The sequence below is a fragment of the Rattus norvegicus genome, chromosome 11 (assembly GCF_036323735.1).
Source record: "Rattus norvegicus strain BN/NHsdMcwi chromosome 11, GRCr8, whole genome shotgun sequence".
Classification (NCBI taxonomy): domain Eukaryota; kingdom Metazoa; phylum Chordata; class Mammalia; order Rodentia; family Muridae; genus Rattus; species Rattus norvegicus.
In genome coordinates, this window is record NC_086029.1 from 64,560,892 (window position 1) to 64,588,013 (window position 27,122).

At 41.0% G+C, this 27,122-nt stretch overlaps 1 protein-coding gene across 1 annotated transcript in view; it reads right to left on the bottom strand.

Moving 5' to 3' along the window:
• Ift57 (intraflagellar transport 57) overlaps window positions 1-27,122 on the bottom strand; it is a 65,197-nt gene that overhangs the window by 32,543 nt on the left and 5,532 nt on the right. Inside the window, exons 4-5 of the mRNA NM_001107093.1 lie at window positions 23,929-24,019; window positions 18,092-18,160 (exon numbers count right to left, since the gene is read on the bottom strand). Coding sequence (NP_001100563.1) covers window positions 18,092-18,160; window positions 23,929-24,019 — 160 coding nt within the window. The remainder of the gene's footprint in view (window positions 1-18,091; window positions 18,161-23,928; window positions 24,020-27,122) is intronic.

Here is a 27,122-nt window from a genome sequence, read left to right on the forward strand (position 1 = left end):
GTGGCAATGTTCACTAGGCAGACACCTGTGAAGTCTACAGGAGCATGCAGGTCAAGGAGAGCGGTTTTCCCACTGCAAGGCTGGAAAAGATTCTGTCATTTGATTTGTACCGGCACTCATAATGCACATACTCTTGGAAGTGCAACATATGATCACTCACTTGCTCGCTCACTCGCTCACTCGCTCGTTTGCTCACATATCTGGCTACTTGGACTGGCTCTCCCAGGCCCAAACTCTGACCGGTTCACTAGCACCAAACAGGTTAGAGTAGCAGGCTTGGCTGACATGCGTCTGCTTGCCGTGTGTAATATAAGCGTTACAATGTGAAGCTTTGTGCGACACACAGGCTGCTTTTGCCAAGGTTATGGGCCCATGTCACAATTCTATAAAGCCAGACCAAAAAAGAGGTCTCAGTAGCATGCTGTGGTCACTGATACAAAGACGCTTGGATTGTGGAGCCATCATTTGGTTTAACGGAAGCCACATATGCTAGATTAAATCCAGAGCTGATGCTGCCCAGCCTCGTCTCCTCATTTCTGCCTCTTCTCTTGCCAGGTTTTCAAAAAGACAGATCTAGAATGACCCAGCCTGTTAACAAGAACATCTCTCCTGTTGCACTCTCTTCAGCCTGGACATAGGATTTCCAAGGGTAAATAATATATTCAGCAATTTCCCTTCCCTTCCCTATTTTCCTCCCCTTTCCCCTTCCCCTCTCTTCCCTTCCTTTCCTTCTTTCTTTTTCTCTTTCTTCCTCAAGCCTTGTATGACTATGACCCAGACTCTGCCTTTGCAGGATGAAGACCAAACACTGTTTTAGGACACTCAAGTACTTTAACATTGGCCCTTTAAAAAAAGTTGTGTTTACCATTACTGGCTTATTTAGTTCTCTTTGGACTAATTTGCTAACTCTCAGTGTCCTGAGGTAATTTATTTCAGAAGTACAAGCATTTTCACTCATTCAGGCTGTATTTTTCCATTGCGGAAACAGCCCAGTGGCTAAGAAAAGGCAACCAGAGCACCATAGGCATGGGCTTGGGCGAGTACGGCCAACCACTCAGCTTCTACTTGAACATCTGCACTTTTACTTCATAACCTTGTTCCTCATTCACCATCTCCTAACATCTGGCAACTGCACACACTATCAAAGATACATCATGTAAAAGTTCTGTACTGTGCCTTAGTTAGAACACTTGGAAAAAACATTTCTTTTCATCTAACAAATGGAATTTTACATGTGGTTATTAGTAAAAGACAAAGTTCCTGTTTTGATATGATCAAAATGCTGTGTTCCCTTCTGAATTGACATCAACTAAGATGCTGGCTCTCAGGACCTGCATTCTCTTTTACTCCAGTGGAACAACAGTTAAAAGCCTGGGAGCCATAGACTATCTAGTGTTTTTCCTCATAATTAATTAGCCCAACCAACACTTCACTGTTAAATTCTGAGAACATTCAAGGCAAGATTCCAGGTACTATATATACATGGTTTGGAAAGATAAAAGACTTTAATTCCTGCCTGCAAGGGGTTTACAGAGTCTTAGGGAGAATCTGAGGTCAGTTAATGGGAGTGAAATTTGGTCTCAGGTAAAAGGACTGATGGATGAAGTGAGAAGTGATTCTCACTGTGAGAGATAGAATTGAGGATAATAGTCCAACCCATCCCACAAAGTAACCACGGGCTCAAATAGTGAGGGGCAAGATCAAAGTCAGTTCAAAGATCAAACATGCAGCGTTAATAGCTTCTACAGAGCTTTGTGCCAGCAAGTAGTCTCTTTCTCCCAGGTAATATTAAAAAGACAGGATGGTTAAACATCTAGAGAAAAACTAGTGTGTGTGTGTATGTGTGTGTGTGTGTGTGTGTGTTCTCCAAATATAAATGTACATTACATATAATATAAATATTATACACATAAATGCACAACCACCTTATGGATAAATTTTAATTTATCTAAAGGGTTCAATACCAAGATAAACTTCAAGTGGATTTATCTGCCAAGATTAAATAGTCCTAGTCAGGTGTGGTACACATGTCTGCAATTCCAACACTCAGGCTGGCTAACAAAATGGGATTATGGGTCTAAGACCAGCCTGAGCTACAGAGCAAGTTCCAGACCAGCCTGGTCTCTATGGGTCTTTGTCCAAAATACAAAAAGAGAAATTAAATAGTCCTGAGACTCCACATAGGAAACCAGGCCATCTTGAGAGTCATAAATGTACATTGTACATGATAAAGTGGCAGATCTCAAATCCCACCTCCTATTGCTTGAGTTTTAACTTTTTGCTGACCCCTCCCCACTGCTCCTTAATATACAGTTGGGATTTTTGGCATTTAAATTTCTTAGTATTTTATTTTATGCTTTGATATTTTCATATTATGTATTATCATGTATCACTATATCTACGGGGTTTACACTTTTGTTCTTTTCCTTCCACCTGATCCATGTGGAGTATACACAGGCCTATGAAATGAGAAGAATTGATCTTTTTCTCCACATCAGTAGTTCATTATATCACCACCATTTAACCTGAGAAGTCAACGTTTGTCACTGACTGACATCCTTTCACACGTTAATACTGCCACATATTTAGACAATTTCATGGATGCTAAACCAGTCCACTGTTCTGTTTCTATGCCAGCCATACTCACCCCAACTTACATAAAAAGCACAAACAATTCTAGGTATCCTTCACCCAGATCCTGAAATAGCAGACTCTTACATAAACTAAGGGCAGTGGGAAATAGAGGGTGGGGTGTTTATATCTGGGTGCTGTATTCAGAGATATTTTCACACCCCCCTGTACTTATTTGTGTTTTAATTTACAGGAAACATTTGTTTTTTTAAATAATAAAACATGAATACATGTACATAGATTGTGGCAACAATAAAGTTAGGCTTCAATTTGCAATTTTTGGCAACTGATCATGTATACAGCTAACGTTGTTCTTATCGCCCCCACCACCACCCTGCCATCCCTTTTAATGCAAGGTATAGCAATTCCTTCCTCAGCTTTCAAATGAGGAGACTACATTAATCTCTCTCTCTGTCTCTGTCTCTTTCTCTGTCTCTTTCTCTCTCTGTGTGTCTCTGTTTCTCTCTGTGTGTCTCTGTCTCTCTCTGTGTGTCTCTGTCTCGCTCTGTCTCTGTCTGTCTCTCTCTCTCTTTCTCTCCGAGCCCACACCTGTGTGTGCCTGTGTTGGAGCAGGGGTAAAATATGTTGGCGTTTAAAAAAGATGAAATTTAGGTGGGGCAGGCTTTAGTGTTTAAAAGAGAGGAGGGCCTGTGTTTGGCAACAGTGAAATTCAAATGTATCCTTATGAAAGTGTATGGAATGTCTGAGCAGCAGAGGAGAGACAAAGTCAGGTGTTTACAATGACAAAAATAGCATGAGCCAGAATACTGAAATAGGAATGAACACAGCTTGGAAAAATCACAATGAGAAGGTGAGCAGGGACTTAGACAGGAGAACACTGTCTGAAAATCTAGGTCACAAAATGTGACTTTTGTCCTTTGGGCTAGGGAAGAGGCAGAAGTATGAATAAGGTCTGCTGACTTCATTCACTGAGCAGATAAATATTTACTTGATGCCTACTATTGCCACATACTGTGCTAGTCCTGGGAACAGTGAAGCGAACAGAAACCTCCCTGCACAAGTACTCTACTTCTGCTTCATAAAGATCTATGTGTTGTAGGGTTGAATAGGGTGGAGCTCAATGAGAAGTGTCACTGAGGAGGGATGAGCTGACTTTTATCAGGTAGAGATAATGACTTTAAGTAAAAGACTAAGTCAAAAGGGTCCCATAAAGGGCAGGGGTGATGGTTTAGTCTATAAAGTGCTTGCCTTGCAAGCTCAGGACCTATGTTTAACTCCCCAGGTACCAGATAACAAAGGACAAAGCATGGTGGCACATGCTTTGGTCTCAGCACCAAGGAGGAGGGAGAGATGAAGTCACTCCACAGCCGACCTAGCTTGCCTGTGAGTCAACAACAGCAGATCTTATTGTAAAAACCAATACATACAGCATGTGAAGAATGACAGCCTAGGTTATCCTCTGCAGACATGGGCAAACACATGCAACTCGTACACACACACACACATACACACACACACACACACACACACACGCATATACATATAACACCCATACACACATACACATACACACACACCCAAACACATACACACCCATACACACATACACATACACACACACACATAAACGCACACACAGACACACACACACACATACACATACATATACACACCCAAGCATACACACACATACACGTAAGCACACACATACACATACACACACCCAAACACACACACATACACACCACACACACACACACACACACACACACACACACACACACACACACGGTGGAAGACAGAGAAGAAGCAAAGAGAAATATATAAAGAACACACACACACACACACACACACACACACACACACACACACACAAACACACCCCAAGACAGAGACAGAGACAGAGGGAGAGGGAGAGGGAAAGGGAGGGAGAGGGAGAGACAGAGTTGTACAAATTGGAAAACCAAGGAAAGAGTTGGTTTACCTTGAATCATAACAGTTTGAGAAGGAAGCACAAGGTTAGGTGCATGAACTGCAGCTACTAAACTGCAGACTGAAGCCTCCTCAAAACCTTAGTGCTGCACAATCTATGTACATAAACTTGCAGGCAGGAAAAAAGTCTCCAAGTTATTGAAACCAGAATAATCTTGTACAAGTCATGCACTGGTATTCAAACACAGGGGCTGGTGGACAATATTTTGGAAGAGGGCAGGGGTGGGACTGGAGATAAGTGTGGAAGACCACTGAAGTCCGCTTTACGGTTCAGACAGGTTCTAGAGAACATGGCTTTACGGCTGAAAGGAGGAAAATGAAACACATAGACCCCACATGTCACAGTGACACACTGGTGTCTCAGGGGAAAATGAATCAGTCAGATATTCAATACACCAGTATTTTCTCAGCATCAGTCATGAAGAGGGGCTGCAGGCAGTGGGCAGAAGACTAAAACCACATTTATTTTATGGGTGCCCATTTAATACACTCAATCATATAATAAATATTTACTCCTAGTGTTGATCCAGGAAACACAGCCTGCTCATTTATATATGGACAGTTTGAAAACGATACCTGAAAACACCTTGCTTTTCATTAAATTATCGTGTGTCAATTCTGCTGGAGAGATGAGATTATGAAAGTAAAGCTATGGTGTAACCAGGTTTCCCAGTTTACTCTGAAATGCAAGCTTACTGAATAGACTTCTTATCAAGATGACAGCAATCTTAGGAGCTGTGTGTATCTACGCCATTTTAGTTTTACTGCTGGGAACACAAATGCAGCAACTGATTCCAGTCTTTAGGAAAGGTGAACATTTCTACAAAAAGAGAAATACAGCAAGCACATGGTCTATGCTAGCTAGTACCATGCCAGGTACAGACTGTTCACAAGTTAGGTTATATTAATCTCAAAAGAAGCCTGGGAGGAATTGTGTCTCCACATTAGAGATAAGAAAGCAGCATCAAGGAGAGGTTAATTAACTTGGTAGGGTCCTGTGGCTAGAACATACACAGTCAGGACTTTCATCAAAGGCCATTTTCTGCATTGCATCTACCTTTAAGGCCTGGGCTTGGAGCTGAGCAGGGACCTTGGAAAGTCCTTGTTCCATCTCCTTGCTACATCTGCAAGGGCCAAGATGGAAATAAGGGTGTCTATTCAAGTGTGGATTCAAAGGCTAACTAAAGATCAAGGGAACAGTCTTTCACACCCAGCAAGAACTGCCGTTTGAGCCTTCTCTGAGAGAGGGAAGCTCATCTTTCTTCTCTAGCCTACATTCCCTATTCTCCCGTGGATGTAAACCGATGGGGTGGTACAGGTTAGCTGCCAGAGAAAGAAAAACATTTACTAAGTCCTAATGTCCCACTGCAGTCAAATGTGAGGCATTTTAATCCTTGCTTTGGCGCAATACCAACCACAGACTTCGCTTACAACACAGACAGCCTTACCACGCAAACCAGTGGCTTGGGAAAGGGAAGAAATGGCTCGTTAAGGCTGGAATCAGATCAAAGGTAGGCTATGATACTGCTCAGAAAGGACATTTTGTTGAGAAGGAAGGTATAAGGTGAAGTAAAATAAAGAAATTCAAATCACTTATGGCGGTTAGCAGGCAAACCGCCCCTATTCTTGTTTTGATGACGACACAGCAGACCTGCCTGGATGACAGTCTAAAGTGAAGTTAGGATTCTAAGGCCTCAGTTTCACCTCCGTTCAGCTTTCACTTTTTAAGCAAAAAAGTTGCTTATTCTTGGTATAATGAGGATCTTTCTTTCTTTCTTTCTTTTTTTTTCTTTTTCTTTTTTTTTTTTTTTGCTAAGTAATTAAAAACCAATTGTGTTTAAGGCTTTTGAGAGACTTGGTTTTATGCTGCTTAACTCGGGATTGAGTTTCTAAAACCTCAAATTTAGCAACTCAAGGAAGAATAGTATCTATGGCATGTTTGAAAAAATGTTTTGAAATGAAGTGATGGGCAGTTAAAAATAGAACTGAGCAGAGCGCAGCTCCCGCCTATATCCCTGTCACTGGGTGGGAGAGCGCATGCATCTGCATTATGCAGGCAGGACACTGGCTTCACAATGAAGGGAGTGCCAGCAAAGCCACTGTGGGTGCACTGGCAGCTTTCCCCAATGACAAATGTGACAAGGAAACAGAATGACCAGAAAACCTCCCTGACACCTTCCACAAGAACCTGTTCTCCTTACGCCTGCACACTCTCATCTTTGGACGAGATGCTGCAGGTCCTTTACCTTCCACACCAACACCGTCAACAGGTCCTGCCCAGCTCCGGAACTTTAACAGAGCACTGAAGTCTCTATTAGGAGAGTTTAGCTAAATCTCAGTCTCGAGGAGTCTGAAATTGGAGAATGTGGAAGTTTGTGGTCCAGCCTTAAGGCCAATACCACTCATAAGGTTCTCCCTTTAAGAAAAGGTATCCCAAAATTCAGATAATTAATCTACAGATGAAATTTTGGAAAATCAGACATCCATCACTAATTGTGGCTGTTACCTGAAAAGTATGCTTGGCAAGTTTGTAATTGGGGATAAGGAAGCTGTATGGGAAACTCCGACAGTAAGAATGGCCTTAAAGACACTTAAATCTCAGAGCGGAGGGTGGGGTCCGAGCAGCACACTTCCTCCCAAACAAATCACCTGTCAGCATTAACCACTGGGAGAGCCTTGCTTCCTCAGGATTTGGAACTACCTGTGGTGCTGTGATTTGCTTAGGCAGTCCTTTACAAGTTAAGCCCACGGAGGATCGGAGGATCGTAATTCCATACATATTCTTCTAGTTAGCAGGTGCAGCCTTCCATATATTGTGGTATTAAAGAAGATGGGTCACAGGGCCTCTCTCAGGGAAGGGCTTACCAAGCTGCAGGGAATGTGAGAAGCAGATGGCTGGCTGCTGTCGGCGTCTCAGGCTCTCACCCTGGAGCAAGGCCTTCCAGGGCAGCCTGCCTCCTGCGGCTGAGCCAGGTGGAGCTTGTTCCAGGGCTCCTCCCCAGGATGTCTGCCGCGTACCACAACCAGACTCCTTTCTCTGCCCCTTCCTTTCATCACCTTCAATCTAATCGAATGAGCATCTCCTCTGTCCTCACTTCTTGAGAACATGACCCCTGACATGTCCTTCCCATTGGCCTTTCTTTTTGCTTCATCTTACCAAAGCCCGGGAAAACATTGGCAGGTTTCCAAATCCTGGAATTGTGCTACCTAGTGAGCCCTTTAGGGTCTAGGCTTCATTTTACTTAGTGAAAGGAACACACACGCACACACACACACACACACACACACACACACACACACACACCCCTCTCTGTATTTCATACATAGTACACAGGAGCAACAACTGCTATTGAAAAGATCTTTTCTCTATGAAGATTACACCTTGCCTACAAAATTATATATACATATATATAATTATAAAATAAAATATATATATGTATGTATCATACACTCAGCACGTGTTCGTTCAGCATTATTTATTATTTAGTAGCTTCCACACACCAGGCACAGGTTTTTAAAAGGCGGTTATGAGCTCCTGCTATAGAGGAGTATGCATTCTAAAGATGGGATGGACAGTAAACAGGTCAGTAATTACTAAAATAGGACACTGGGTCCCTTAAGCAAGGCAGTGTGAGAAGACAAAGAATAATGTGGGAAGCATCCACTGTTTTAAAGTCACGAGTAAAGACGGCTAGCCGTCCCCCACACCTTCCCAGGTTTGCAGTCACACACGTTTGGGGCATTGGCTTTGTTGCTGGGATGCTGACCATCAAGTGCACTGAAAGGGTATCTCTGTGTCATGAGCCCACCTGCTGCATTGAACATAAGATCTTAAATCTATATTACTAACCTACACAGCAATTCTGCCTTGGGGGAAGGACAGCCCGAGTCATTAGAAGCCGGAGTCAGTCACAGCTGTCCCAGGCAGATGGCTGTAGTGGGCAATATGATAAGCCTGCCAGGTTTCTCAAAATATGAAAGGGTTTCTGTCTCATTAGTACTTCATGGTTGACCATCCACAAACACCTGGTGCTTAGACTCCTTCCTCCCATGAAAATGTCACATAGTTTTAATTCCAAAGAATATGTATTATGCAATCTTTGCCAAATGAGCTAATATTTCAATAATTGACAAACTTACACATAGAAGGAGGAAAATCCTTCTTCATATGTCCTAATTTCAGTGACAAAATAAATTAGTGGCAGAGGCAAATTTAAGATACCTTTGTCCTTCTCTATATCTGTTCAAAGGGAAGTTCCACCTTCACAGACACAAACAACACAGATCAATGCCTCAGAATAACTGAGTTCATCTCTGCTTTGTTTTCCTTATTTAATAATCAAGTGTCCTCATCATCTCCAATACAGACACCAACTGAACAAGTACCACAATGTACGTGCTCCAGGTAAGAATCACACCATATTTAAACTTTGTTAAACTTGTTATGACGTAGAAGGGGCCAAAGACTTGGGCTTTGAAGGCACATTTTATACTTAGGTAGTATATTTTTTAACTTTTAAAATTTAAGTACCTTGAGGTCATAAATTTTAATGGTTACATTTATGAAAATAAGATAACAACTACATAAATAGCTCAAAAGAGTAGAAAGTATCTTAAATAATTTGAATGCTAAAAATGATCTAAAATATAAGGTATAAACAAATGATAGGGATTTATTTATTTGGATGTAACATTATCTTATATATAGACTTTTAATTGATCAATAAAAATAGCCTTATTAAGAGGGAAATGGGAAAACTGGAGGCTTTAATTAGGGAAGCGGAGGGAAACCAAAACAGAAGGCGAGAAAGTAAGGAGGGAATATAAGACTAAGAATGTTTGTTTACTGCCAAAAGAGGAAAGAAACCAATTGTTCTATGCAGCTCTGGAGACTGTGAGCCACAACAATGACCAACATGGCAAGATGTCCCTAAAAATGTAAGAGTGGCAGTCATACTCTGGCAGTAACCTACAGCCCTCCAATTGGACTTAAGGTTCACCTAACAGGAAAGAAATCATGCCTGATACTGGGAACCTAGCAAACTATCTGGGGCTAGTGAAGTCATTGATTTTAGGAGAACTTACTACCCGCACTTGACTAAAACAGAGCAAATTCTAACTGCATTCTAAGTACTTAGCCTTATACCACGATCACTGTAGTTCTCAACCCTCAGTAAAGAAGCTTTTCTTTACAACAGACAGAGACCATTACAGAAAATCACAACCAAAGTGTAGAGAACAACTGATCAGAGTACCAGCCCTGTGGATACGTCTACCACAGAACTTCTGCACCTAAGGCAGAGGTAGCATTGCAGAACAGGAAACACAGAAACTGTAAGAGCTAGAGGACCAGGAAATCTGTTGTGAAATGTTTTCTAGAAATGACGGGAGCATCAGCCTAACACTTCAATATGGCTACCCAAATGAGACCCAAACAAGGACAACAGTCATAGATGTGGTAAAGTGGGAGGGGAAATCTCGCAGGCTTTCACCCCTAGACAAAGAGTTACAGGGAACTAAGGGATGCTGAGACTAGAAAGAGTCTTTTCCCAAGGAGAAGCTCGATTATTGGCTATGCAATAGTAAGTGGCTATTCCTAAAGTATTTTATATACAAGCAACACTTAAGGGACTCAAGGTCAAAAGGTTGTATTTAAAGGTGTGTGTGCCTGTGTGTGTGTGTGTGTGTGTGTGTGTGTAAAAATAACAAAGAAAGAAGAGGCCAAATATTTGAGAGGGAGCTAGAGGAGAGGCACAGGAAGAGCTGGAGGAAGAAAAGTAAATGGAGGTAAATAATATAATTATTTTTTAATTTTAAAAATTAAAAATAAGAGAGAGCCCTTGGGCAGCACCCCGCGAGCAAACTTGAGCATCGGGACCACAGGTAAGACCAACTTGTCTGCTGCAAGAGAGCTGCCTGGTGAGATCGGGACACACAGAGGCAGAGTTCATCTAGGAACGGGCACGTCCTGTGTTTGCCGGAGGTCCCACGCCCTCGGATCCCGGGCCCGCAGCAGCTCTCTGCTCCCAGACCCTGTGGGAAAGAGACCTCACCGCCTGATCAGGTGGGCACTCCTGAGGCTGCAGAGCGGAAGAGACCACCAACACTGCCCACCCCTGCCCACATCCCTGGCCCAAGAGGAAACTGTATAAGGCCTCTGGGCTCCCGTGGGGGAGGGCCCAGGAGCGGCAGGACCCCTGCCTGAGACACCGCCGGAACCTGAGGGAAACAGACCGGATAAACAGTTCTCTGCACCCAAATCCCGTGGGAGGGAGAGCTGAACCTTCAGAGAGGCAGACAAGCCTGGGAAACCAGAAGAGACTGCTCTCTGTACATACATCTCGGACGCCAGAGGAAAACACCAAGGGCCATCTGGAACCCTGGTGCACTGAAGCTCCCGGAAGGGGCGGCACAGATCTTCCTGGTTGCTGCCGCTGCAGAGCCCTTGGGCAGCACCCCGCGAGCAAACTTGAGCCTCGGGACCACAGGTAAGACCAACTTGTCTGCTGCAAGAAAGCTGCCTGGTGAACTCAAGACACAGGCCCACAGGAACAGCTGAAGACCTGTAGAGAGGAAAAACTACACGCCCGAAAGCAGAACACTCTGTCCCCATAACTGACTGAAAGAGAGGAAAACAGGTCTACAGCACTCCTGACACACAGGCTTATAGGACAGTCTAGCCACTGTCAGAAATAGCGGAACAAAGTAACACTAGAGATAATCTGATGGCGAGAGGCAAGCGCAGGAACCCAAGCCACAGAAACCAAGACTACATGCCATCATCGGAGCCCAATTCTCCCACCAAAACAAACATGGAATATCCAAACACACCAGAAAAGCAAGATCTAGTTTCAAAATCATATTTGATCATGATGCTGGAGGACTTCAAGAAAGACATGAACACACTTAGGGAAACACAGGAAAACATTAATAAACAAGTAGAAGCCTACAGAGAGGAATCGCAAAAATCCCTGAAAGAATTCCAGGAAAACACAAGCAAACAGTTGAAGGAATTAAAAATGGAAATAGAAGCAATCAAGAAAGAACACATGGAAACAACCCTGGATATAGAAAACCAAAAGAAGAGACAAGGAGCTGTAGATACAAGCCTCACCAACAGAATTCAAGAGATGGAAGAGAGAATCTCAGGAGCAGAAGATTCCATAGAAATCATTGACTCAACTGTCAAAGATAATGTAAAGCGGAAAAAGCTACTGGTCCAAAACATACAGGAAATCCAGGACTCAATGAGAAGATCAAACCTAAGGATAATAGGTATAGAAGAGAGTGAAGACTCCCAGCTCAAAGGACCAGTAAATATCTTCAACAAAATCATAGAAGAAAACTCCCCTAACCTAAAAAAAGAGATACCCATAGACATACAAGATGCCTACAGAACTCCAAATAGATTGGACCAGAAAAGAAACACCTCCCGTCAGATAATAGTCAAAACACCAAATGCACAAAATAAAGAAAGAATATTAAAAGCAGTAAGGGAAAAAGGTCAAGTAACATATAAAGGCAGACCTATCAGAATCACACCAGACTTCTCGCCAGAAACTATGAAGGCCAGAAGATCCTGGACTGATGTCATACAGACCCTAAGAGAACACAAATGCCAGCCCAGGTTACTGTATCCTGCAAAACTCTCAATTAACATAGATGGAGAAACCAAGATATTCCATGACAAAACCAAATTTACACAATATCTTTCTACAAATCCAGCACTACAAAGGATAATAAATGGTAAAGCCCAACATAAGGAGGCAAGCTATACCCTAGAAGAAGCAAGAAACTAATCGTCTTGGCAACAAAACAAAGAGAATGAAAGCACACAAACATAACCTCACATCCAAATATGAATATAACGGGAAGCAATAACCACTATTCCTTAATATCTCTCAACATCAATGGCCTCAACTCCCCAATAAAAAGAAATAGATTAACAAACTGGATACGCAACGAGGACCCTGCATTCTGCTGCCTACAGGAAACACACCTCAGAGACAAAGACAGACACTACCTCAGAGTGAAAGGCTGGAAAACAACTTTCCAAGCAAATGGTCAGAAGAAGCAAGCTGGAGTAGCCATTCTAATATCAAATAAAATCAATTTTCAACTAAAAGTCATCAAAAAAGATAAGGAAGGACACTTCATATTCATCAAAGGAAAAATCCACCAAGATGAACTCTCAATCCTAAATATCTATGCCCCAAATACAAGGGCACCTACATATGTAAAAGAAACCTTACTAAAGCTCAAAACACACATTGGACCTCACACAATAATAGTGGGAGATTTCAACACCCCACTCTCATCAATGGACAGATCATGGAAACAGAAATTAAACAGAGATGTCGACAGACTAAGAGAAGTCATGAGCCAAATGGACTTAACGGATATTTATAGAACATTCTATCCTAAAGCAAAAGGATATACCTTCTTCTCAGCTCCTCATGGTACTTTCTCCAAAATTGACCATATAATTGGTCAAAAAACGGGCCTCAACAGGTACAGAAAGATAGAAATAATCCCATGCGTGCTATCGGACCACCACGGCCTAAAACTGGTCTTCAATAACAATCAAGGAAGAATGTCCACATATACTTGGAAATTGAACAATGCTCTACTCAATGATAACCTGGTCAAGGAAGAAATAAAGAAAGAAATTAAAAACTTTTTAGAATTTAATGAAAATGAAGGTACAACATACCCAAACTTATGGGACACAATGAAAGCTGTGCTAAGAGGAAAACTCATAGCGCTGAGTGCCTGCAGAAAGAAACAGGAAAGAGCATATGTCAGCAGCTTGACAGCACACCTAAAAGCTCTAGAACAAAAAGAAGCAAATACACCCAGGAGGAGTAGAAGGCAGGAAATAATCAAACTCAGAGCTGAAATCAACCAAGTAGAAACAAAAAGGACCATAGAAAGAATCAACAGAACCAAAAGTTGGTTCTTTGAGAAAATCAACAAGATAGATAAACCCTTAGCCAGACTAACGAGAGGACACAGAGAGTGCGTCCAAATTAACAAAATCAGAAATGAAAAGGGAGACATAACAACAGATTCAGAGGAAATTCAAAAAATCATCAGATCTTACTACAAAAACCTATATTCAACAAAACTTGAAAATCTTCAGGAAATGGACAATTTCCTAGACAGATACCAGGTACCGAAGTTAAATCAGGAACAGATAAACCAGTTAAACAACCCCATAACTCCTAAGGAAATAGAAGCAGTCATTAAAGGTCTCCCAACCAAAAAGAGCCCAGGTCCAGACGGGTTTAGTGCAGAATTCTATCAAACCTTCATAGAAGACCTCATACCAATATTATCCAAACTATTCCACAAAATTGAAACAGATGGATCACTACCGAATACCTTCTACGAAGCCACAATTACTCTTATACCTAAACCACACAAAGACACAACAAAGAAAGAGAACTTCAGACCAATTTCCCTTATGAATATCGACGCAAAAATACTCAACAAAATTCTGGCAAACCGAATCCAAGAGCACATCAAAACAATCATCCACCATGATCAAGTAGGCTTCATCCCAGGCATGCAGGGATGGTTTAATATACGGAAAACCATCAACGTGATCCATTATATAAACAAACTGAAAGAACAAAACCACATGATCATTTCATTAGATGCTGAGAAAGCATTTGACAAAATTCAACACCCCTTCATGATAAAAGTCCTGGAAAGAATAGGAATTCAAGGCCCATACCTGAACATGGTAAAAGCCACATACAGCAAACCAGTTGCTAACATTAAACTAAATGGAGAGAAACTTGAAGCAATCCCACTAAAATCAGGGACTAGACAAGGCTGCCCACTCTCTCCCTACTTATTCAATATAGTTCTTGAAGTTCTAGCCAGAGCAATCAGACAACAAAAGGAGGTCAAGGGGATACAGATCGGAAAAGAAGAAGTCAAAATATCACTATTTGCAGATGACATGATAGTATATTTAAGTGATCCCAAAAGTTCCACCAGAGAACTACTAAAGCTGATAAACAACTTCAGCATAGTGGCTGGGTATAAAATTAACTCAAATAAATCAGTTGCCTTCCTCTATAAAAAAGAGAAACAAGCCGAGAAAGAAATTAGGGAAACGACACCCTTCATAATAGACCCAAATAATATAAAGTACCTCGGAGTGACTTTAACAAAGCAAGTAAAAGATCTGTACAATAAGAACTTCAAGACACTGAAGAAGGAAATTGAAGAAGACCTCAGAAGATGGAAAGATCTCCCATGCTCATGGATTGGCAGGATTAATATAGTAAAAATGGCCATTTTACCAAAAGCGATCTACAGATTCAATGCAATCCCCATCAAAATACCAATCCAATTCTTCAAAGAGTTAGACAGAACAATTTGCAAATTCATCTGGAATAACAAAAAACCCAGGATAGCTAAAGCTATCCTCAACAATGAAAGGACTTCAGGGGGAATCACTATCCCTGAACTCAAGCAGTATTACAGAGCAATAGTGATAAAAACTGCATGGTATTGGTACAGAGACAGACAGATAGACCAATGGAATAGAATTGAAGACCCAGAAATGAACCCACACACCTATGGTCACTTGATTTTTGACAAAGGAGCCAAAACCATGAAATGGAAAAAAGATAGCATTTTCAGCAAATGGTGCTGGTTCAACTGGAGGTCAACATGCAGAAGAATGCAGATCGATCCATGCTTATCACCCTGTACAAAGCTTAAGTCCAAGTGGATCAAGGACCTCCACATCAAACCAGACACACTCAAACTAATAGAAGAAAAACTAGGGAAGCATCTGGAACACATGGGCACTGGAAAAAAATTTCCTGAACAAAACACCAATGGCTTATGCTCTAAGATCAAGAATTGACAAATGGGATCTCATAAAACTGCAAAGCTTCTGTAAGGCAAAGGACACTGTGGTTAGGACAAAACGGCAATCAACAGATTGGGAAAAGATCTTTACCAATCCTACAACAGATAGAGGCCTTATATCCAAAATATACAAAGAACTCAAGAAGTTAGACCACAGGGAAACAAATAACCCTATTAAAAAGGGGGCTCAGAGCTAAACAAAGAATTCACAGCTGAGGAATGCCGAATGGCGGAGAAACACCTAAAGAAATGTTCAACATCTTTAGTCATAAGGGAAATGCAAATCAAAACAACCCTGAGATTTCACCTCACACCAGTGAGAATGGCTAAGATGAAAAACTCAGGGGACAACAGATGCTGGCGAGGATGTGGAGAAAGAGAAACACTCCTCCATTGTTGGTGGGATTGCAAACTGGTACAACCATTCTGGAAATCAGTCTGGAGGATCCTCAGAAAATTGGACATTGAACTGCCTGAGGATCCAGCTATACCTCTCTTGGGCATATACCCAAAAGATGCCCCAACATATAAAAAAGACACGTGCCCCACTATGTTCATCGCAGCCTTATTTATAATAGCCAGAAGCTGGAAAGAACCCAGATGCCCTTCAACAGAGGAATGGATATAGAAAATGTGGTACATCTACACAATGGAATATTACTCAGCTATCAAAAACAACGACTTTATGAAATTCGTAGGCAAATGGCTGGAACTGGAAAATATCATCCTGAGTGAGCTAACCCAAACACAGAAAGACATACATGGTATGCACTCACTGATAAGTGGCTATTAGCCCAAATGCTTGAATTACCCAATGCCTAGAACAAATGAAACTCAAGACAGATGATCAAAATGTGAATGGTTCACTCCTTCTTTAAAAGGGGAACAAGAATACCCTTGGCAGGGAAGACAGAGGCAAAGATTAAAACAGAGACTGAAGGAACACCCATTCAGAGTCTGCCCCACATGTGGCCCATGCATATACAGCCATCCAATTAGACAAGATGGATGAAGCAAAGAAGTGCAGACCGACAGGAGCCGGATGTAGATCGCTCCTGAGAGACACAGCCAGAATACAGCAAATACAGAGGCGAATACCAGCAGCAAACCACTGAACTGAGAATAGGACCCCCGTTGAAGGAATCAGAGAAAGAACTGGAAGAGCTTGAAGGGGCTCGAGACCCCATATGTACAACAATGCCAAGCAACCAGAGCTTCCAGGGACTAAGCCACTACCTAAAGACTATACATGGACTGACCCTGGACTCTGACCTCATAGGTAGCAATGAATATCCTAGTAAGAGCACCAGTGGAAGGGGAAGCCCTGGGTCCTGCTCAGACTGAACCTCCAGTGAACTAGACTGTTGGGGGGAGGGGGACAATGGGGGGAGGGTGGGGAGGGGAACACCGATAAGAAAGGGGAGGGGGGAGGGGGATGTTTGCCCGGAAACTGGGAAAGGGAATAACACTCGAAATGTATATAAGAAATACTCAAGTTAATAATAAAAAAAAAATTAAAAATAAGTTTATAGTATATTTATTTATTAAAGAAGTATCTATTCAATCCTTTGTGTTTTATACTATGACAAATGTAAAAATAAAGACAATTATCCCTGCCAAGGGGGAACTTACAAATCAGAGCTGCAAAGGAAACATGGGGATAACTAATAATGCTTTTAGTCAGCATATAGTAAACATTTTCTACGTGATAGATGCTATTTTTATACTGCTTTGCATCTAACTTTTAATCATAGCAATCTTATAAACAGGTTCATATTTCCCAAGAAGCTTGGAAATTTGCCCAAGTTTAGAATCCTAGTAAAGGACAGAGCTTAAGCCATACACTTGGCACAGTAGTACATTCCATTTCAAGTTGGGACACATACACATATGTGCATACACATGCATGTACACACACGCACACAGGGATTATAACTATTGGAAAATCAGCATCAATAAAGCAGTAAATAATGTATATTGTGGTAGCTCAAGGAAGTTTTCAAATGAAACAAAACCTAGATCTAAATTGGCTTTGAGGATTCAGACATGAAAATAGAGGACCAATAAGAATATATTGCAGGTATATTTTTTTCCAGAGTGCCTAGGTATATACATTATTGAAATATGATACACATATAAAACGTGAAGTGCCACGACATTCATTTAAAATTGCTCGTTGACAGTAAATATACTATTATAGACTAGATTTATTTTGTAATCACAACAGAGAGAAACTTTCATAAAGCAATGCCTGACAATGGAACAGAATTTATTTTATTTCATAGAAATATAACTTAAGTATTTTCCTACAAAGTCATCCATTCCTAGTCTACTTCAATGGGTAACAACCTGAAACAGAACAATGTGTAGCTTTCCATAATTAAAAATGCCATCCAGCAAACACATTTTCAGTTTGCCCTAGAGGCACTGTGTGGGCTTTCACAGGCAGGAGGCGCCTCACTCACCCTTCTGGGTTTGCGTTTGTTATACTTGTAACATTGATATATAGGAAGACGATTTTCATAGCTAGTTTGCAAGGGGCACACAATAACGTCTGGCAAGTGGGCGGCTTTCCAGCAGAACAGTTTGGGGATTGTTTGGCCATGACACTTACCAAGCGATAGGTCTGGGCCTTTAAAACGTTGAGATCAATAAAGTTTTCTTCATTATCTGTCTCCTCTTCCTTTGAAAAATAAAAAAATATTTCATATTAAAAAAGCTATAATTTAGATATAGATTTTTAAATACATAATATCCTAAGCTATGCTGAGCTTAATCTGACTGACTCAGTAAAGCATATTTAAAAGTCTAATAAATATGCAGAAAGTAGGGCTCGCAATTATTAACAGCTCATATGTTCTTTGAAGTTTTGATGGTGCCATTTAAAAAACCTGCTTCTGTAGACACTGAAAAAAGGAGGGAGAAAGAGGGAGGGAGGGAGTAATTGCTACAGTTCATTGATGAACATAAAAATAGACAAATAGGCCCAAGTGGCATGTATGAAATAGTGCAAGCTTATGGAATTCTGGGCAACGAGACTGAAATGAAAAAACAATGAATGCTGAGACACAAGTCACTTCCTTTGTTCCAGGGACAAGTGCATGTACTTAAAGCAATGTTGACTTACGTGTTTGTATCTGTATGTATGTGTGCTCGTGCATGCCACATGTGTTCCAGGGCTTACAGGAGGCAGAAAATTGGATGCCAGGTCTTTGGAAAGAGCAGCAAGGTTTTAGCCACAGAGCCATTTCTCAGCACTGAAGATGCATTTTCACACTGTGTGTGGAAAGCACACTAGGTGGTCAAGCTTGTTAAGGTAATGAGTAATAGTGATGCGTGGTGTACAGCCCTCACATCCATTTAGAAGGACGGCCCAAATGGATTCCAAACTGGTCCTCACCTGAGTGCAGTTGGCTGTGGGGTGTGGGTAGGAAATGACCCTTTGAGATTAAATCTGCTCTATACACAGAAAATAAGCCGGAAGTTCTGTCAGCATGGAAGAGAAATGCCATTGTGGTGACATGGCAGGTAAAAGTGATCTAAGAAGAGCAGCAGTCACATGAGCAGTGGGCATCAGAATGATGCTAACAAAACCTTGAGTCATATGATCTTGTAAACAGAAACAGAAACCAGGCAAAACGTGTTACATAGCAAACAGTTCCATAAGCAGGAACGTTCAGAGTTGCAGGAGGAGATTTACAGTTCACCCTTACCTTCGGATTTGAGGAATGTAAACCAGTGGTCTTGAAACGTGATTCTGAGACCAGTAACATTAGTATCACCGGGAACGTGTCAGAATGAAAATTCTAAGGCCCTACCCGACCGAGATCTATTCCACTAAGGTAAGACTTGAGCACTATGCCTCTAAGCCTTGAATACACAAGACAGCATAGATATACTCTATACACTCGGGTACGATTTGTTTTTCTTAAGGTGGGAATAATGGGGGCACAGAGTACACAGCTGACTTATTTATGAATCAAGTAAATATTGATACTTCTGCAAAGTGACTTGGTGTATTCTGTGTTTGTACTACGTAACAACCAGAGTAATTCATTAAAATGCCACTGACTCATTGCTGTTTGAAGAAACAAGGTTACAGTAAAATTACCATGATCTCATTGGTCCTGTTCACACAGGCGACCAGCCAATACTTGTACTTTACTGAACACTGAGAGGACAGAGCCTTAATACCAGACCCTAGTATGAGCCAACATCAGTATATGGTGCTATTTCTGTCATAGCCTGAATTCACAGGTTCAGGAATTAAGGGCTGCAAACATTAGTGACGTCACTAGTTCTAATTAGCCATTAGCAAAATCTTTGCTACTTCTGGCCTATGATTTTATTATTCTGTTAGTCTACAGGTCATCGTTCCAAGTGGAAGAACGCGTCCACTAGGAGACAGAGCGATGACTACTGAGCGGCATGCGTGAACACTATTGGATACTGTGGGTTCCTCACACTCCTGAGTTATAGGCAAGAGAAGAGCGCCTGTGTTGGCTGCAATGACTGATCCTGTCCCAAGGGGAAATGACGCTACCACTACAACAGAGGTGTGACTGAGCATGTCTTGAATACAGACAACCCTTCAGTGTATCCTTTAGTCCTGCCACTCACTGTGATTACACTCAATGGAGAACTACAATGGTCTAAAGCACACAAGACTTCTGATGACCCAGACCCTTAGGAATGAAGGGTGGCTAACTCCCCAGGTAAATACCCACTGTCAGCTGAGGTGCTGAAGGCAAAGGGAATACAGAATGTGTGGTGAATGAAGGGAGTTATAAATAGTAGTTTATAACTACATAACTTCTTTTCCATCTTCTTTTCCTCCATTGGACATTCCTTCATTTACATTTCAAATGTTATCCCCTTTCCCCAGTTCCCTGTCCATAAACCTGCTATCCCATTCCCCCTCCCCCTTCCTCTATGAGGGTGTTCCTCCTCCCATCCACTCACCCCTTCCCACCTCCATGCCCTCTGACATCCCCTACACTGGGGGTGGGGGAGGTCCAGCCTTGGCAGGACCAAGGGCTTCTCCTTCCACTGGTGCCCAACAAGGTCATCCTCTGCTACATATGCAGTTGGAGCCGTGGGTCTGTCCATGTGTACTCTTTGGCATAACTTCTTACAGAAATAAGAATTTCTTCCATATTTGTTTGCAAATGTATTTTTCCTTTTTATCACCTTTTTCATAAATATAAGATACTTTCACTGTGTCATACAGTTAATCAGAGTTATGATCCTGTTATTGCCTTTATTTGGAAGTTAAATGTGATTTAAAGGATGCCAAGCTGACTAGGGATGGAAGTAGGATGGTTAATTCTATGTATCAATTTGATGGAGCATGGGATGCTGAAATAATTTTTTAAATGTTATTCATGTATCTTTGAGGGTATTTCTTGGTGAAGTACGTATTTGAACCAACAGAGGTGAGTAAAGTGGACTGTGTCTGCCTCCAAGGTGGGTGTGTCTGTCTCCAAGGTGGGTGTGTCTGTCTCCAAGGTGGGTGTGTCTGTCTCCAAGGTGAGTGTGTCTGTCTCCAAGGTGGGTGTGTCTGTCTCCAAGGTGAGTGTGTCTGTCTCCAAGGTGGGTGTGTCTGTCTCTAAGGTGGGTGTGTCTGTCTCCAAGGTGGGTGTGTCTGTCTCCAAGGTGGGTGTGTCTCATCCACCTGAAAAGCCTGAGAGGGATGAGCTCACCAACAGATGTTCCTGCCTGTCCCCACTTTGAAACCAGAACATCAGTCTTGTCTTGCCTGTGGTATGAAACTCAGACAGGAACCTGAAGCACTGCTCTCCTGTGGTCTTCACCTTCACGTGAGAACAACGCCATCAGTTATCCTGTTGTCTACCTTGTCAGGAGCAGACCATGGGACTTCTCAGCCCCTATAGCCTCATGACTCAGTTCCATGTAAAAACTTTCTCTCAGCAAAGCTTGTAGTGCAGACCCGAGATTCTCTTTAGACCAGTAAGCTGAGGTGGGATATCAAAAGCTTAAGGCCTGCCTAGACTCCATGTGTTCAAGGTCAGCTTAACTCTGGGTAACTTGGAAAGAGCCCATGTCACAAAGGCACTGTAGCTCAGAGAATTACTCACATGGTATGCGTGAGGCCTGGATTCCAATCCAATCCCCAATGCTCCAGAAAAGGTGTGTGTGTGTGTGTGTGTGTGTGTCTGTCCTACTGGTCCTGCTTCTTTAAAAATCTAGACTAGCACGTAGAAAAAGAACATCACTTACTAAAGTATGACCAGAACACTTAAAGGGAATTCAAGCATAAACTTAGAAGAAGATGCCCTAAAACAAGTTAGGATTCTCAATGATTTATCTCCATAATTCAGAAAGCACGATTTCCTACCATCTCCTTGCTTAATTGGTACTAATTCCCTTCCTGCTTGTTACTAAAGATATGATCGTATAAATAAAGCAAGAAGACTGCATCAATGCCAATTTTAAAAACTAATTGTCAATGTGATTTGTTTTGATTTGGCACTTTCTAGCTGAAGGTCCCTGGTTTCTATTAAAGCAGAAGTTTGTCACAAATGATCTTTACCATCCTTGCCCTACCAAAACAGCTCTGAAGCACGACCAATCAGTGGGTTCCTTGTGAGGCTTTGTAGGCACCAACCCAGCTTTCCTGAGCACCAATGGCAGGGGAAAGAAGAGAGGGGTGCTCAGCGGAGGATGAGGAGGTGGAAGAGAAGAGAGGACATGTCAAGGAACTTGACAAAAGCAAACAGGTTCCAGAGGCACCTGCTCTGGTCTTTACTCCCTGGTTTGCATGAACAGTATAAAAAGGCTGCTGTCTAGTTTATTTCCCTAATTTTATAAACAACAATTCTGCTTTGAACTTTAATAAAAGACCCAATGAAAAAAATAGCTAAGATTTTGAAAAGTTACACATTATCCTGAAAGATTCTATGTCAAATACTGAAAACCTGACACATACCAAATGAAACCCAGTAAGCTGAGGCCATGACTGACAGCAAGGTGAGACAGCATCCGCTTAGCTTACCCTCCTGATGAATAGTCTTTCCTTTCCTTTGACTACCTTTGAGTGACAATTTTGAAGTTAAATATTGGTATACTAGGACCAAGTATAGACTCATGCACTATTAGTTATTAAAAAGACAATGGAAATAACTAATTAAACGAGAAAATAACTAAATAATGAGAAGGTATGAGGATATTCTTTCTGGTCCTGAGTGAAAAGTCAATTGAATAATAAAGTCTAAACCTCTTTAAATGCCCAAATTATCTCTCCTGTTTCTTTGAAGCGACATCTGACAACTCCAGAAACTCTGATTTCTCCAAGTTCCTGGTGACACACAGCACCTTCTTGCTTTCAGGTTCTAGAACAGGAGCTCCTCCGCCTCCTGTAACAAAGCTTCATAGCTGCATGCAGAACTGATGACAGCACTGTTTACCTCGACTTTCAAACTTTATCATATTGAAAGCATGTGTTTTAAACTAATTTTATGGTGGTCTAGGTTGAGAACCAGAGCCAGACTTGACAGTGGCTACACCGTTGAGTGTCTAGGCTAGCCTGGCATAGTGAAATTCAGCATTGGGGCTAAAAAAATTAGCAAAGTCATGAAGAATCATGTATTTTAATATGGTTAAAAGTATCCTTTATACTTCTAATAAAATATACATTAAAACACTAAGAAATATTAAACAGAGACTACCATAATTATTCTGTTTATAACAAATATTAATATACTGATACTATTACACATTTCACAGTTACAGCCGTGATGACAGCTAATTTTGTAAAACAAAGCACAAATCGTCATTCTCATGTCATTATTGTCCGTAAATAAGTCATATTAGCTACATAAGATTCTGTTTGGATGTAATCCAATTTATTTAATGATTATTTATTAACTTATTAAGATAATTCAGCAACTACCAAATTTATAGCTTACACTAGCTTATTCTGAAATATGGAGTGGATTATCTACTGATTAAAAAAAAAAACCCATGAAATCTTTATTTAGTTTGCAACGGAAAATACGACATAAGTTCTTTGCCCCATCATGTGTCCCGTTCAGATTATGTGGATAGATCTAAAGTACTCAGCCCAACTCTGGCAAAAATCTGGGATCGCAGGTATGCACGGCCACATTTGGCCAAGTAGGAACTGAGTGCTATTTTTCTTTAATTTTTTGCAAGTTATGGCTTTTTAAGATCAAACATGTTGATAGCTGGTGATACACCTGCACGCGCGCGCGCACACACACACACACACACACACACACACACACACACACTTAGAACCTCTTCGGAAATTGACTCAGGACCATAAATAACAACTTAAACAGAGGCCTAAGGACTGAGAATGGCACTGCACTGAGAAACAAAACACATTCCAGAAAACCAAAGTAGGAGAGTTAGCCAAGGGAAAGCAAGCCACAGGCAAGGCTGTAGGCAGCTCGGCTGCACACTTACCACAAACTCTTCATCCACTTTACTTAATGTTAACTCCGCATCATCTTCCGGAACAGTTTCTTCTTCTAACTCTTCCACTGGGTATGATGGCCTGAAAGAACAAGATTTACTGAATGCTTAGAAGTTCTTAGTGAGATAAAACATGCCTTACGAGGAATGGTGAAGGCGCTTCCGTATGGGACCGCTCTCTTTGTTAACTTCAGTAAATCGATTGCTTCTGCCCCAAAATTTCAATGTTGAGAAAAGCAAAGATATCTGCCACTAGCTGTAAAAGGCACATTAACAAAAATAATTGATGCTGTATATACCGTATCTAACATGCTCACTCATATACGCACACAAAACAATATATGCATTACACTCCACTGAGCAGCAGTTCTACCATTAAACGCTCATCCTGTGACTAAAACATAGGGTCATTTCTATTGTTTGATATATAATACTTTAAAGATCATATTTGTAAATTTACTACCAGGCAGATCTTTTAAGATAAATTTGTCCATGTGAAATGGCTACATCGACAAGTTTGTACGTTGTTTGTGGTTTAACGAACTGTCAAAATTGGCTTCCAAAATGCTATCCTAATTTATACTCCCAAGGATGGTGAGGAATGGCATCTATGTTTCAAATTTTCTTCTAATATGCATAAAATAAAGTGTGCCAATAAAACAAATGAAAAAGTATCATTGTTTCTTTAAATTTCTTAATCATAGACGTGATTGAGCAACTTTATATATTTTAATTGATGATTCATTTTTAGTGAAACTCTCATTTATACTCTAACTTTTATAAATTAAGAAAATTAATGTTTTTTCTAGTTTCCTCCACCCCGTCTTTCAATTGTGTTTTATTCAATATCATTTAAATTTATATACTAAATTTTACATGTATATATATTTTGCAGCAAATATTTCCTTTTTATTTTTTGTTTTTATTGGATATTTTATGTCTTTACATTTCAAACATTAACCCCTTTCCCTCCTCTTCCATCCCTCATCGTCCTCCCGCTGCTTCTCTGAAGATGCTCCCACTTCTACCTCAACACCTTGGCATTCCGCTACACTGTGGAAAAGAGCCATCACAGGACCAAGGGCTTCTCCTGAGAGGCTCTGCCAGAGCCTTACTGATACAGATGAGGATGCTAGCAGCTAACCATAGGACTGAGCACAGGGACCCCGATAGAGGACTTAGAGAAAGGACTGAAAGAGCTGAAGGGGTTTGCGACCCCATATGGGGAACAACAATAGCAACAACCAGATCCCCCGCCCCGAGCTCTGGGGACTAAACCACCAACCAAAGAATACACATGGAGGGACCCATGGCTCCAGCCCCATATGTGCAGAGGAGGGTATTGTCTGGCATCAATAGGGGAAGAAAATTGTTTACCTAATCTAATCTGCTCCCTAGTTTTACTACTTAGAATCATGAATAATGAAGACTGTTATAATTCTTCCTAGATAGATTTGGCAACGTTTTCCTGTCCAGACCTTTGATTTAATATTACAGAATTAAAGCATTCCCTTGAGTCACACCTGCCTACATCTCTCTGATCTTTTACTATGTTTATAGTTTTAATTTTCAATTCACATTGATCTCAAATATGCTGTTTATTTTTCTAGAGATAGCAAGCTTGATTCTTATTTCTGAAGTCCAATTAGTGGTTCTAACACTAAAGTGTTGGACAACAATTTCTCTTAAGATCTACTTATTTTCACATTAAAAATTATCCAGACATATTTGCATTAATTGTGACAACTAATTCTAAACATATACATCTCAAATATTTTTAAAAAAATATACAGATCAACATGTAGTAGGAAAAAAAGTATTATGAACCAAATCAATCTTGTATAATAAATTTCCCAATTTTCATGACTTAGAATTAGATAATTATATCAAAAACAATGTTCTTCTAAAAATCGTTTGACATAGTTAGGAATAAGAATAACCGTCTATAAATAAGAAAGTTCTATGTAACACAAGTGATAGTTTCCAACATTCATTACTTTTCAAATGTTTTCCTTTCCTTTTCCATGTATATACAGTTCCTACAAATTATCCACGTCACAACCCATATTATATAACCAAATATTATACTAGAAACAAAGGAAGTGTGAATTGAATAGTGGTTGACACAGTAATAGCCTGCAATGCAACAATGACACACTGAGCTATGGATTTAGTAACTAACAAACTCGGGCAGCACATCATGTAATTCATCTTTTCTTGAAATCTAACCAACACAATTAGGGACTGCAGAGTCATTCTTTACAATGAACTGAATGGAAATGTTTGGGTTGAAGCAAAGGAAACTGCCATGTTTTACCTTGAAACTAAATGGATATCAGTTATTGAATATACTTATATCCAAAGACAGCTTAAATCATGGAAGTTTTAATAATTTTTGAGATTTTATCAATCCCCTTCTCTCTTCCATCCAAACTCTCCCATATATCAACTTCCTTATTCTCTTTAAGATTCAGTCCTCCTTTTTCTTCCATTGTTGTTACATACATAAGTGTATAACTGGGGTTGAGGATTTAGCTCAGTGGTAGAGCGCTTGCCTAGCAAGCGCAAGGCCCTGGGTTCGGTCCCCAGCTCCGAAAAAAAGAAAAAAGAAAAAAATAAGTGTATAACTATTCCTAAATATATTTCTTGTACTGTACACACACACATACACACACACACACACACACACAACTTTCAGAATTTTTAGAAATACTTATTAAAAGGAAGTAGATTTCCACAGACCATATGAAGCTCAAGAAGGGGGAAGACCCAAATGTGGATGTTTCAATCCTTCTTAGAAGAGGAAACAAAATACTCACAGGAGGTAGAGGGCAGAAGGGACTTGGGAGGAAGAGAAGGAGAGGGAGGGGGAGGGGGAGGGGGCAGGATCAGGTATGAGAGAAGATGGGGATGATATTCAGAGGGTCAGGAATTTGAACAGAGGTGTATAGCAATGGGGGATGGGAAACTGGGGTAGCCACCAGAAAATTCCAGATGCCAGGAAAGCAAGAGGCTCCTTGGACCCAACGGGGATGACATTAGCTGAAATGCCCAACAAAGGGGAGAGAGAACCTACAGAGACCATATCCAGAGGTTAGGACCCTGGTTGGGAGGATGGAGCCATTCACCCTTCTCAAAAATTTAAGCCAGAATTGCTCCTATCTAGAGGAAATACAGGGACAAAG